At 30.8% G+C, this 13,267-nt stretch overlaps 3 protein-coding genes across 5 annotated transcripts in view; 2 read left to right on the forward strand and 1 right to left on the reverse strand.

The window, feature by feature from the left end:
* Positions 1 to 381: 381 nt before the first annotated feature.
* Positions 382 to 3,672, forward strand: LOC126895341 (uncharacterized). Its single transcript, XM_050667106.1, has 3 exons — positions 382 to 1,389; positions 1,448 to 1,652; positions 3,512 to 3,672. Exons 1-3 carry the CDS (start codon positions 1,276 to 1,278, stop codon positions 3,670 to 3,672), a joined length of 480 nt encoding a protein of 159 aa, XP_050523063.1. The 5' UTR covers positions 382 to 1,275.
* Positions 3,548 to 7,140, forward strand: LOC126895502 (heat shock 70 kDa protein cognate 4-like). Its single transcript, XM_050667442.1, has 4 exons — positions 3,548 to 3,712; positions 4,892 to 5,130; positions 5,191 to 5,339; positions 5,407 to 7,140. The coding sequence occupies exons 2-4, from the start codon at positions 4,926 to 4,928 to the stop codon at positions 7,027 to 7,029; spliced, it is 1,977 nt and encodes a 658-aa protein (XP_050523399.1). The 5' UTR covers positions 3,548 to 3,712; positions 4,892 to 4,925; the 3' UTR covers positions 7,030 to 7,140.
* Positions 7,141 to 9,218: 2,078 nt separating this feature from the next.
* The window catches only part of LOC126895493 (furin-like protease 2), a 71,469-nt gene continuing 67,420 nt past the window's right edge, over positions 9,219 to 13,267 (reverse strand). The window contains exons 15-21 of one of the 3 annotated variants that reach the window (XM_050667425.1): positions 11,743 to 11,930; positions 11,519 to 11,675; positions 11,107 to 11,378; positions 10,727 to 11,024; positions 10,451 to 10,650; positions 9,821 to 10,263; positions 9,219 to 9,752 (exon numbers count right to left, since the gene is read on the reverse strand). In XM_050667425.1, the coding sequence (XP_050523382.1) occupies positions 9,639 to 9,752; positions 9,821 to 10,263; positions 10,451 to 10,650; positions 10,727 to 11,024; positions 11,107 to 11,378; positions 11,519 to 11,675; positions 11,743 to 11,930 (1,672 nt within the window). In that variant the 3' untranslated portion in view covers positions 9,219 to 9,638. The remainder of the gene's footprint in view (positions 9,753 to 9,820; positions 10,264 to 10,450; positions 10,651 to 10,726; positions 11,025 to 11,106; positions 11,379 to 11,518; positions 11,676 to 11,742; positions 11,931 to 13,267) is intronic. The other 2 variants (XM_050667424.1, XM_050667426.1) reach the window with 2 other exon arrangements.

The following is a 13,267-nucleotide window of genomic DNA, read 5'->3' on the forward strand; positions in this document are numbered from 1 at the left end:
TAAATGAACTTTATGTGTTGGCACTTAATAGTAAATTGATATAACTCAATAAACATTTTTGAACATTGAGTTCATATTAACTGGAAGTGCAATAACTAATAATAATTTATCATTTACACAAAAATATTTGAACTCCCTATATTTTTTTTCTCCAGAAATCTGAATAAATATCTATTGACTTTTATGACTTTAAATTAATTAAAACTTTATAATTTTTTGTATTGAAATATGTTTATTTAAAATAATAAAAAATTATAAATATAGTATATTCACTATTATATAATAGTAAATTATAAAAATGTTTATACCCAAAGCATAGTTGTCAATTATTTGTAATAACATATTTATTTTTGAAATAATGAAAATTTGTTTTAGCAACGTTATTTGTTGTTGGACAAAAAATCGATAAAAAATTAGTATAAAAGATCTAGTAAACTAAAAATGCATTGGGACTTTTAGTCTAACCAGGGAACGAAGAACATATAAGCTCTTGTGGAAGTCAAACTAGTCTAGAAGTCTCAGTCGCGTCGAAATCAAATTACAAAAACTTGAAATCAACATGACGTTCGCAAGTCGAATTTATTGGCGAAATAATTATGGCACCGTTAGAGAGAGGAGATCAGATTTTCATAAAATATTATGACTACTTACAAAATTTAACAATTACCAGAGCAAATGACAAGAATCTTGAACAGCCCGAAGAGTATCGCATTAACTTCAAGGAATAAATGGTGAATTTTTTTATAAATCCTCGATGGAAATCCTTACCAATGTTATCAAAAAGAAAGAAATATTCAACATCGTAAGTGAAAAATATGTGTACATAGCATAGTTATTCATACTTATATTTTTAAAGGCATTTATTGACAAAAATGAACTCATATTGACATATTCAACATCTAAAAAAAGTTTCAACACTCAGATTTGGAATGCTGAGTATTTGAGACCCAAAAACTTCGGAAATAGATATAAGAAGACTTATACAAAGAAGAACGCTTACAAACCTGTACTTCAGCCGAATGAATATATAATGCCAAACGTTTTCCTGAGAACAATGAAAAACGTTATACGGTCCAGGATAGACTTATGAAATACTGTGAAACCGATGAACCACAATTTGTACAAGAATCAAATAAATTCAAACAACCCGAAAATAGACAGCAATACAAGACCAATACTACACTTTATTCAGCTCAAGATCGACTTAAACAGTACAAGGACATCGTTACTCCAAAATAACCACAGCTTATACAAAATGGCACTAGGACTATAGATATGAACCGATTTGAAGTTAAAGTAAATTACTGCAAAGAAAAAAATCTCAACACTGACATAACAAAAGACCTATGTACTAAGAAATCAACATTAAAACTAGGCGAGACACAAAAAGTTAGTTATTTATAATTATCATACAAACAATCTATTATTACTTATAATATTTCCACAGATAATGATAGTTCAAAAACGAACGAAGACATGTTATCATGTACACTCGATGGAGAGTAGAAAGTCTGTTATCACCTTGTGTGATAAACTACACGAAATTGAAAATAACTTAAGACGCATCCAGAAAGTTGAGAAATACGATATGTGCTTGATATTTTTTGGCGTTGAATGGTACCGTGGGAAAATTATGGACGAGATAAACGATGGTATGTTAGAAATATTCTTGATTGACATAGCACAAGTGATGTTGTTTAACCGAAAAGAAGTCTATGAAATGCCAAAGCACTTGAAGGAGAGTCTTTATTAATTTAAATTGTCGTAACACCTCCGCCAAAAGATATGCTAACTACTGTTTATGCTAACGTAGAAGCAATAAAAACTACTGGACCGAGTACGGTGGTGAAACTGATTTGATTATAAAATACTATACTACCTTATAACTCCTATTCATTTGCATTCGACGGCCAATGTTTATATTCCTTAACGTTGTTAATGAAAGTTTGTGTGCTGTCAATGATATCCTTTTATATTATATATATTTTCTTTATTACGTTTATTATAAACTGTTTGCCTTTTCATAACTAATCATCTTATTGCTATATTTTTTATTTTAAAATTAAACACTATCTAACGATTTGCATTAAAGCGTTTATTATGATAGTGATTTTAATCACTGTCAGATATCATTATACTTGAACCAAATATTTTAATATATTATTTTATTATTGATGTATTATTATTATTAAGTGCAGTAAATATTACTAGTCGCTCAAATATCATGCACATTTTTTTCAAAAATTCTAAATTAAATTATTATTTACTCGTAGTTAATGTTATACAAAATATATTATCTAAGAAATTCCAATTATTTATTAGATGATAAATGAAAAGTTTTTATTTGAGTCCGAAAAGTTAGAACTCGACTACAAACATGGATAAATCCTTAAGAACTTCAAGTAAAATTAATTTATTTTGGTTACCACATAAGTCTTACCACTTTAGAAAAAAACAGATTGTTGTCAAATTTCAAGTCCATTAGATTCATTTTAAATGTTTTCAACCAAATCTTTTATTACTAGTTAAAAAACCCAGCTCAGTGGGGTCGTGGCATAGTTGGGTCCAGTATAGATGATATCTGAAGTGATTAAAATCACTATCATAAAAAACGCTTCGATGCAAATCTGTAGATAGTGTTTAATTAAAAAAAAAAAAATTTGTCAAAAAATTAGGTCAAGTGAGAGCTGAGAAAATAAATGATTGCTAAAAAAAAAACCACATAGTAAAATAATATTTATAATAAATTTCTTCTCACGAAAGGGGACTACAGTAATGAGATCATTGATATTTATTGAAGTTATTGAATCTATATGAGATAAAAATCAAATGAGTTAAACATTTTTTTTTAACTCAAAAAGAATTAAGAAAAAATTCAGTGCCACAGGCATGAAAGACCCAAGTGTTACTGTACGTCTCATTCGTCACTTAATAAAAATGAAAATTTTAGCTAGTTCAAATTTTAATTTCGTTATTCGTCATAATCATAATAAAAGGATGTATGTACAAAGTAGACGCAATAAGTTAGGCGACCGAGGCCTATGAGCAATCGAACCATCCAAAATCAAGAGTTAATAAAGAAATGATCCACCTCTCCCAAAAAAAAATTTCTGAATACGCCTAATTAACGTTTTATTATAAACGAATAAAAATAATTATTTAAAAATGGTAATAGAATTTTTGGTTCATAGCAACATAATGCAATAGGCCATCGTCTTGTTTTTGAGGTTGTCTATGTGTTTGAGAACAACAATCATGTTCTTATTAAACAGTTTATTTATCATTATATATTGCAAGGTTATAAATGTCATGGAAGTAAAAACATAAAAATAGCGTTATTGCTTATATCATATTATATATGAAATAATTAATAATTTATCTGAAAATATTATTTAATTTGTATAATACATTGTTTAATATGTAATTATACATTTGAAATGATTAAATTTTATGACAAAATCCGTCATTTTTGAAAAAAAATTAACTTTATTACTCCATGAAATTCGTCTAGAATCTTCTCGAAGGAATCCAATAAAAATATATCTTATAAAGACCGGGTCCAGGGGAGGTGTTCATCGATTCATCCGACAGTTTATGTTAATCAAAATTGTTCATTGCGCCTTGAAAGTCTCATTGAGTATTATTTCATTAAAGACCGCCATTTCGTTGTGAATCTTTCAACTGTCAATTGCTTATAACATTAATCTCTTAGGTATGTATTCCTAATTTCCTAAGATAATTTATTCTTTAGCTTTATATAAATAGTAAATATTTACTAGAATATCCATTATAAATTTATTTTTTATGAATTGTATCTATAACTCGTGGTTTCTTGTGATGATATTAGCTATAATATCTAATCGCGCAAATTAAATTCTAATGATACAGTATCTATTAACAATTTTAATGAAAGTTATTTTGGTTTATTATTTTTCATTTATTAATTAATTTTGATTTTATTTTCAATGAAAATTCAGTTCCATATTTAAATTTATTAAGGTATTAATATCACTGAAGATGTTTCGTACTAACGAGTTATATATATGTATATATATTTAATGTATTATATAAGTTAAAATAGTTAATGAATTATTACGTATTCTCACACTAAATCTTAACCTTTACAGTCACATGACGTTTACAAACTCGGTCATTGTTTTTCCACGTATAAATTATTCTGATAAGTTATTTAATCGTTTCTAATTTTAAAATGGTTACCTACAATTTAAAATATCACCCCACTAGGTAGTACTTATAATTTATTAATTTTAATTTTACTTATTTGAGTTCTTAAGAAGAGTTACACAAAAATTACTGTTTGCTTTTCTTTTACAATATAATTTTAGTTAAAAGATTTCTATTGATATCAAAAACTCAATGTTCTTTGTTATTTATTTTACCTTCATTCTTTCCTCAAGTTAATATACCATTTTCACTTAGATCAAATTTATAGTTCTACTACAACCATTGCATTTTTTAAACACAGCTGTCCGTAGTGGACAAATGTTGTATAAGTGGAGTTATAAAATTATACACATATAAACAAGTATTTTTTATAACCTAAAGTAATTCTAAAATTAAAAGATTTTTAAATTTTTACCAAAAATCTAAATTCTAAGTAGCCCATTGTATCTATCAATATCAAATGTTATCGTCCATTTAAATTTTTTTGTTAAGCTTATTTTTGAGTTATAGATATTTTTGTAAAATATCCCTAAAAATTTGATCATATTAGTTACATACATAGATAGAGTGAACTGTTCAACCAAATGCTTGGTGTATATATATAGATACCTAAAATAGTTCTCAATTGTATTCAAGTTTCAATGTTACAAAATGATAATGATTTTAATTGTTTTATATGCATTAATAAAAATTGCATTAATTTTAGAAAACCTTAACAAAAACACACAGAAAAAAAAATAATGGCAAAAACTCCAGCTATTGGTATTGATTTGGGTACCACCTATTCTTGTGTTGGTGTGTTTCAACATGGAAAAGTAGAAATTATTGCCAATGACCAGGGAAACCGAACTACTCCTAGTTATGTTGGTTTCACAGATACTGAACGTCTTATTGGTGATGCGGCCAAAAACCAAGTTGCCATGAACCCAAGCAATACTATTTTTGGTATGTAATATTTATTTTGATAAAAAGTTATTCTATTAATGATAATGTATTTGGTAATAGATGCAAAGAGATTGATTGGTAGACGTTTTGACGATACTACTGTACAAGCTGATATGAAACATTGGCCTTTTGAAGTAGTTTCTGATGGTGGGAAACCCAAAATTAAAATTAGTTACAAAGGTGAAAACAAAACATTCTCACCGGAAGAGGTATGTGTTTTTGTATTTACTAATTGATATTAGACATGTGATCATTTATTTAATTAAATTTTACCAGGTATCTTCAATGGTTTTAACAAAAATGAAGGAAACTGCTGAAGCTTACTTAGGGAAGACTGTATCTAATGCAGTAATTACAGTCCCAGCTTACTTCAATGACTCTCAGCGTCAAGCCACTAAAGATTCTGGTACTATTGCTGGCTTAAACGTTATGCGTATTATTAATGAACCTACAGCGGCTGCCATTGCATATGGTTTAGACAAAAAGACATCTGGAGAACGCAATGTACTCATCTTTGATTTAGGTGGTGGTACTTTTGATGTATCCATCTTGACCATTGAAGATGGTATTTTTGAAGTAAAATCTACTGCTGGTGATACTCATTTGGGTGGTGAAGATTTTGATAACAGGATGGTAAATCACTTTGTTCAAGAATTCAAACGCAAGTACAAGAAGGATGTCACTACTAACAAGAGAGCTTTGAGACGTTTAAGAACAGCTTGTGAAAGAGCAAAAAGAACTCTGTCATCATCCACTCAAGCCAGCATTGAAATTGACTCATTGTTTGAGGGTATTGATTTTTACACATCCATCACTCGTGCCCGTTTTGAAGAGTTGAATGCTGACCTCTTCAGAAGTACTATGGAACCAGTTGAGAAATCTTTAAGAGATGCTAAGATCGATAAATCAGCAATCAATGACATTGTTCTTGTTGGGGGTTCTACTCGTATTCCAAAAGTACAAAAATTATTGCAAGATTTCTTTAACGGTAAAGAATTGAACAAGTCTATCAACCCAGATGAAGCTGTTGCTTATGGAGCTGCTGTACAAGCTGCAATTTTGCACGGAGATAAATCTGAAGAAGTTCAAGATTTACTCTTGCTTGATGTTGCTCCTTTATCACTTGGTATTGAAACAGCTGGAGGCGTGATGACAGCTCTTATTAAGCGTAATACAACTATCCCTACCAAGCAAACTCAAACCTTCACTACCTACTCTGACAACCAACCCGGAGTGCTCATCCAAGTTTATGAAGGAGAACGTGCTATGACCAAAGATAACAATTTACTTGGTAAATTTGAACTTACAGCTATTCCCCCAGCACCTCGTGGTGTTCCTCAAATTGAAGTTACTTTTGATATTGATGCTAATGGTATTTTGAATGTGAGTGCTATTGAAAAGTCTACCAACAAAGAAAACAAGATCACTATTACTAATGACAAAGGTCGTCTTAGCAAAGAAGATATTGAACGTATGGTAAATGATGCTGAAAAGTATAAGGCAGAAGACGAAGCCCAAAAGAATGTTATTGCAGCCAAAAATAGTTTAGAATCTTATTGCTTTAACATGAAGAGTACAATGGAAGATGATAAAATTAAAGATAAAATTCCAGAATCTGACAAAAGTACAGTTTTGGATAAGGTGAATGAAACTATTAAATGGTTAGAAGTTAACCAATTAGCTGAAAAAGAAGAATATGAACACAAACAGAAGGAATTAGAAGGTATATGCAACCCTATCATTACTAAATTGTATGCTGGTGCTGGAGGAGCTGGTGGTATGCCTGGAGGAATGCCTGGTGGTTTCCCAGGTGGTATGCCTGGAGGTTTCCCAGGCGGTGAACCTGGAGCTGGAGCACCTGGTTCTGGTGCTGGACCTACTATTGAAGAAGTAGATTAAACTTATTTCTCTTATATTTTTTCTAAAGATAAAATTAATTTAATTGTTTATTTAATATACTATTTACATTCTCATTAGAATCAAGAATTAATAAAGTTTTTTTTATTATAATTTTGAGTTGGTCATTTCACCCTAGTATAAAATTAATTGTAGTATTCATCACTGAAAAATTATATTTTTCCATTTTATAAAAAAATTGATACAGTTAACTATTGGTAACTTTTATTGTGTACTAGTATTAGTTTAGTAAATTTAATTTAATGCATTTAGATGAATAGTATTGATGTATAAATTTTCAATACTCACACTTCTTATGCCAGATAGTTTAAATGCTAATATTTTTGTTTGTTATGTTACCTTTTTATTAGTATTAAATGTAGTGTAAATGAAATAGTTCAAAGTTGAGATAATGAAAAAAATCCATTAATATATATTTAGCTTTTAATTGCCCATTTTATATTTATTTTACATTTTGTTTTCAACTACACTTAGTGAGAGATTGTTGGTTGAGTATACAACTATTATATACCATGAAAATAGCTGACTGTCCCAATTTATTTTTAAAAATGGGCTGTAAAACTTAATTAATAAATACTTTGGTTGCCCACAAATAAATATTTATTTTTTATATAGTTATTTCTTATAAGTGAAAAAAAAAAAATGGAAATTTAATGAGTAAAATTAAAATTTTTTTAAACATTAATACAAAAGTTCAAATATTTAACAAGCTTTTTTATATTTTATTAGGAAAATATATATCATGAAAAAGAGTAGAAACTAGAGCTTTTAGAACTAACTTTTTAAAAAGGTATGAATTCTTGAAATTTATCATGTATTTTTTATTGTCGTCTTTATATTGCTATAGCTTTGGAAAGATCAACCACAAAATTTTTTATTTTGATTAACTATTATACTTTGATATAAAGAAACGGCAGAAAATTGAACAAAATTAAAAAACCTTATGTCAAAAATTAAATTTTATATAGAATGACCCTTAAAAAAAATTAATTTGTGTGGAAGTATTATCATATGTGTAATAACATTACAGTAGAAATTAACAAAAATATTTTTTCTGTATTCTCTGGGAAAGTGTTGAACATTTATTTTATACAGTTTTAAAATCTATAACAAATTTAATTTATCTCTTTTATTTACTACTAGAATACAATGGGAAATCTAATTAATAATAAAACTCTGTAATTATTTTAGAATAATTGTATTTATATCTTAATCATAATATAATTTATTGGAACATAACAAAAAAAAAAAAAATATATTTACACATTACAAACTGAATCACAGACATTTTTAACAAATGTTCGTAAATGATGTGTACATTTCGATGTCAATACAATGTATGTTTTAAAATAAATTTTAAAATACCAGCAATAGCTTTAAACAAAGTAAAATTACTAAGTATTAAATGATAAAAAATGTGAGTACATTAACAAATTCCAATGAATTACAGGTACAATTCAATAAAAGCTAAATGTCATGTATAGACTTCAAGTAAATATACATCAATGGTAATAGTATGTGATTGTTTAAACTGGTAATGGCCCAGAAGAATAAACCTTAAATAACATTCTTTAATTAAGTAGTACAACAGTAAAATTCTTACATGAATTTTCATATATAAATAACAATATAAGTAGATTATTTTAGCAATATTTTAATTTTGAATTTAATAATAAATTGTTTCTTTACATAATAAAAATATCATGTATACATTTTATATGGTACATATTTTCTAATTAATATTGTACAAATATTTGTTAACAAATAATTGATTTGTTCGAAATTTGAACTGATCACAATGACAATTTTTAAAAAATATTTGCTAACATAAAGCATTATAAATTTACATACACAAGTTTTATTATTATTTTTAAGTTTGATAATCAAATACTGAAAAATTGATCGATAACAGTATTAAAACACAGTAAAGCAGTACAAAAAATATACATGTATAATTTCCCTTCAATATCTTTAGCATAAAAACAAATAATAGAATAGAAAATAATACCACATAAAAATAATCTGTAATATAAATCGCTATGATTTGAAAAACATATATATCTATAAAAAAAAAATAATAATAATAAATTGAATTTAAACCTGAATTATCTATCAATTAATTTCAACTTAATAAATTTTTTAAAAATTGAACAAATAAAACAAGTATGAAATAGAAAATGATGTTTATGGTCTCTTAGTACAAATAACATTGAAAAATTAAGACAGTAAACTAATGGCAAATTGGTTATAGAGAGCGCTAAAATTTAAAAATAAATACGAATGACTAAAAAAAAAGAATATAAAGGAATGGTATATATTTTGAGATATATTGTTGATAGATAGCATCAATAAAGGAACGAGGAATAAAAATAAAAATTTATAATTTATATTTTAAGTAGATAAATTTGTTTAAAACCGTAATAAAAATTAATTAGGAAACAATTTCTACTAAAAAAAGTTAGATTGTTCAACGTAAAATTAAATGGTTTTTCAAATGATTAACATTATAGTTATATACATATTTTTTTAGGACCACAATCATTTGGTTGTGTAAATTAAGTTCAATGATACGGTTGTACTTAGTTTGACAGTCACGTTTCGGTAAAAAGTTCTTTGCTACTCTCGCTGTTTTCTTCCATGTTCATTTCGTTCTGTGGTAACAATAACTTAGTGTATCCTAAATGTTCTCTTCGGTTGCGTTTCACCTACAAAAGTAATAAAACCTAAGTGTCATCTCACATCCAAATGCATTGCACAAAATCTGTATACATACCAACAATAAAGTGGCCATCACAGCCGCGAACAATGCGACCACCAAGTAGGCAGCAGTAGTGCCATTCACCAAACTCATTCTCTGTTGGTCCGTTTGCATGACTACAGTTTCCAATTCCAAATCTACCGATGTCCGCCGTTTTTCGGCCGGAGTGTCATTGTGACACTCGCCAGTTTCGTTGTTGCACGCACAGCAGCCGTCACGGAGGTGATGTGCGCCACAACAAGGGACGCATTGTGAGTTTTTGCGGTCAAAGTGAAGAGGATACATACACGACGAGCAACTAAACGGGCCGGGACCCGAACAGGCCCGACACGACGAATGGCACGGTTTGCATAGTTGTGTAGGAGGATCGTAATACTGTGATCCTGAGCACTCGGAGCAAAGGCCGTCTTCTAACATGAAATGCGGTGGGCACGATGTGCACTGGAGAGGACCTTCGCCTGTAAAATCGTAAAAGTGAAATAATGTTTTTACCCGACACTGGAAGTACTAAATTTAAGTATGTGCTTTCAATAGGCATTTCCACCACATTTTGTCTTACCGGTCAGTCTCATTGTAATAACTCGATTTCAATAAGCTTAACGATTATAACGGCGGTCGCGCGACGTACAAAAAAAGGATACCTACCTTTGCAAGTTTTACAGTAATGATGGCATTTCTGGCAACCGAAATCTGACATGAAAAATCCTTGTGGACATTCCGGGTGACACTCCCCGGCGGCTAACTGCCATCCACGCGGACAACTGACACACTGATCCCGGCGAGGGCCACTGCATGTCATACAACTCAAATAACATTTTGCGCATGATCCTACGTCGCTATAATAACTGCACAACAATAATTTATATAATTAAATCGATTGTGTTCTCTGGTTCTTTTTCTAGAATGCACTCGAGTACATACCCGGGGGCGCAAGTAGTCCGACACTGACCGGTTTGCAAAAGCAAAGGCGAATGACAAGACGTACAGTTGGTACGGGACACGCATTCGACGCATGGATGCGGACACGGTTGGCAAGTGGCGTAATTTCCGAATCTGAGGTCCGGGTAGAAACCAGCGGAACACTGATCGACGCAAGAACCGGGCGCCTGGAACAGGGTTGGAGCGCGACACGACAAACAGTTCTGTTCCGACCGATCGTTGCAAGTCTCACACGAATCGTGGCACGATTGGCATTTGACGCCTGTCCAAAACTGGCCTACTTCAAAAAGAGATATAAAAAAATAACCGATTCTATAATGTAAATCAAACTGTTAGAATAATTGTTTAGCTCCATTTTGTACCTGATTGACATTGTTGACTTCCGTTTTTAATACAACGACCCTTCTTGTTTAGGGTAAAACTTTCGTCGCACTCGTTACACACCGTAGAGTTACAAGTCACGCAACCTGTCGGACAGGCCAAGCATTCGTGACGTTTTTGGTCTGGATAGTAAAAGTCAGGGCACTTGGAATGACATGTTCCTCCAAGTTCGAAAAATCCGGTTTTGCATGTTATACATTGATCGGATTTGGGACCAGTGCACGTTTCGCATTTCGAGTCGCAGGGGTTGCACCTGTAAAACGTCACAGAGTGTTCAATATTAAGTAGGAATATTTTAGCGGTGAATCTGAATGTAAAGAAATTTTAATCAATACAAACTATCATCGAATGATACAGCAAAATTAATAACAAACAAACTTTCAAATGAAATACCTGTAGTCGTCAGTTTCGTACGTGTTGACCGGACAATTGGCATAACACTGGTTGTTGTGCAAGACTAGATGATGTTCGCAGCTGGTGCAAAGATCGGGTCTACCTTCGCAGCTACCACAATTGGGTCCACAAGCCACGCAAGTTCCTTCTTCAGTGTCTGCGCAATCGTACAGTTATGTAACCGAGTTATTTTTGCAGTAGACAAAAATAATGTTTATAGTTACTTTCGAAATACCCGTCCGGACACTGTTGGAGACACACGGCCAAATCGGTGACTCGTAGATGAGCCGGAGCACAAGTCAAACAACTGTCTTGTCCTGCGCCGGCACATGTCTCGCAAGACTCGTGACACGGCCAACACACGCCGCCTTTGTTTGGGAAACTACGCGGCGGACAACGGCTGACACAAGTGCTGAAAAAGATAAACGTAATAGTCAGCGAAACGGTACAACAAATAATAGGATACTCCAAACTCATAGTTAAGCACAAAATTATATCGAGTCTCGTATCAATTAGGTAACACTTGACCCCAATTGGAGTTCACTAATGAGTTTTTTTAACGAGACTTTCTAAATGATTGCAAACATTTTGTTTGCGCGACACCGTATAAACTTTGATTACAGGATATTTCAGCGGGTCACATTCTAGATAGAGTTTCTAAATCTACGGGTGGTGGTTTCCTTGTCTACTATCGAAATGCCGAAATTTTAACATGATTTTGTATTAAAACGCACTTGCAAGACACAAACGTAACAAATGATTTACCATATGAATTCCGACTAAAACTTTTAGAAGCAATCGGAAACCACTACTTCCCTTCGTTGTCCATAAAAGCTGTAATAATTTACGCAGAACACAAGTTTTTAGACGGTTTTTTGCACTTGGCTTGTAAGACTTGTTACCAATACACGCTAATTAATAGCTGCGAGTTGTAATTTATCGACGAAAACAGGACGCAACGCGGTTGGAACACATACTTAAACTATGCGAACAACGTTTTCAGTTTTTGTGATAACTAACGCATTAACATTTCACTCACGACTGTTATGAAGTTTGTTGGGAAAACTAACATAAACAGACCTTTTATAGGTAAAAAGCAGAACCGTTAGTTTTGCCAAAAAATAATCAGACGTCAGACGCAATCTCAATTTTACAATAAGATCCCGAACTGCAGGTTGAACTAAAATATATGAAATTCGAATAATAATGTTTCTTCTGCGTCTATAAATACAGGTAGTAAAAGAAATATCAATATTTCTAAAATATTATTTCGAACAACAACAACGGGGTCGTTATAATAATGCAAAATTTATATACAAAAACACGATTCAGATAAAATGTATGCAAATGTTTTATGGGTCTTACAGCGAGTAAAGTATGAGTCGCTCATAACAGTTACGGGAGATGAAAAGCTACTGGGTAAATATTTGCATTTAGTGATGTTCCCGCGAAATGTAAATGAATATTGTAAATTGTAATTTTTTCTTTCTAACGTCTCCTGGAGGTGTTGCGCTAATTGCCAACAGATATTTGTTTGCTAAAATTGTAGATATTATTTTAACAAAGAGCTTATCGCTCTCAATTATAATTTAAAAAACAATATAAAAAATGTATTAATGAAATTTGACAAGTTCACGTTCTGCCAGTATTAAAAAATTAATCTATAAAATAAACAGATACTTCTCATAGAATTTTTCTTGATATTTTATAAACATAAAATTTCTATTTTTCGCACTATAAAATTTAAAA

This window comes from Daktulosphaira vitifoliae, unplaced genomic scaffold (genome assembly GCF_025091365.1).
Source record: "Daktulosphaira vitifoliae isolate Bord-2020 unplaced genomic scaffold, ASM2509136v1 Scaffold_1, whole genome shotgun sequence".
NCBI classification, from domain to species: Eukaryota; Metazoa; Arthropoda; class Insecta; order Hemiptera; family Phylloxeridae; genus Daktulosphaira; species Daktulosphaira vitifoliae.

Coding starts and splice junctions, on each gene's coding strand:
- LOC126895341 (XM_050667106.1), top strand. CDS start 1,276: ATGAACCGATTTGAAGTTAAAGTAAATTACTGCAAAGAAAAAAATCTC. Junction 1,390..1,447: donor AACTAGGCGAGACACAAAAA/GTTAGTTATTTA, acceptor ATATTTCCACAG/ATAATGATAGTTCAAAAACG. Junction 1,653..3,511: donor TATGGACGAGATAAACGATG/GTATGTTAGAAA, acceptor AAATTCGTCTAG/AATCTTCTCGAAGGAATCCA.
- LOC126895502 (XM_050667442.1), top strand. CDS start 4,926: ATGGCAAAAACTCCAGCTATTGGTATTGATTTGGGTACCACCTATTCT. Junction 5,131..5,190: donor CCCAAGCAATACTATTTTTG/GTATGTAATATT, acceptor ATTTGGTAATAG/ATGCAAAGAGATTGATTGGT. Junction 5,340..5,406: donor AAACATTCTCACCGGAAGAG/GTATGTGTTTTT, acceptor AAATTTTACCAG/GTATCTTCAATGGTTTTAAC.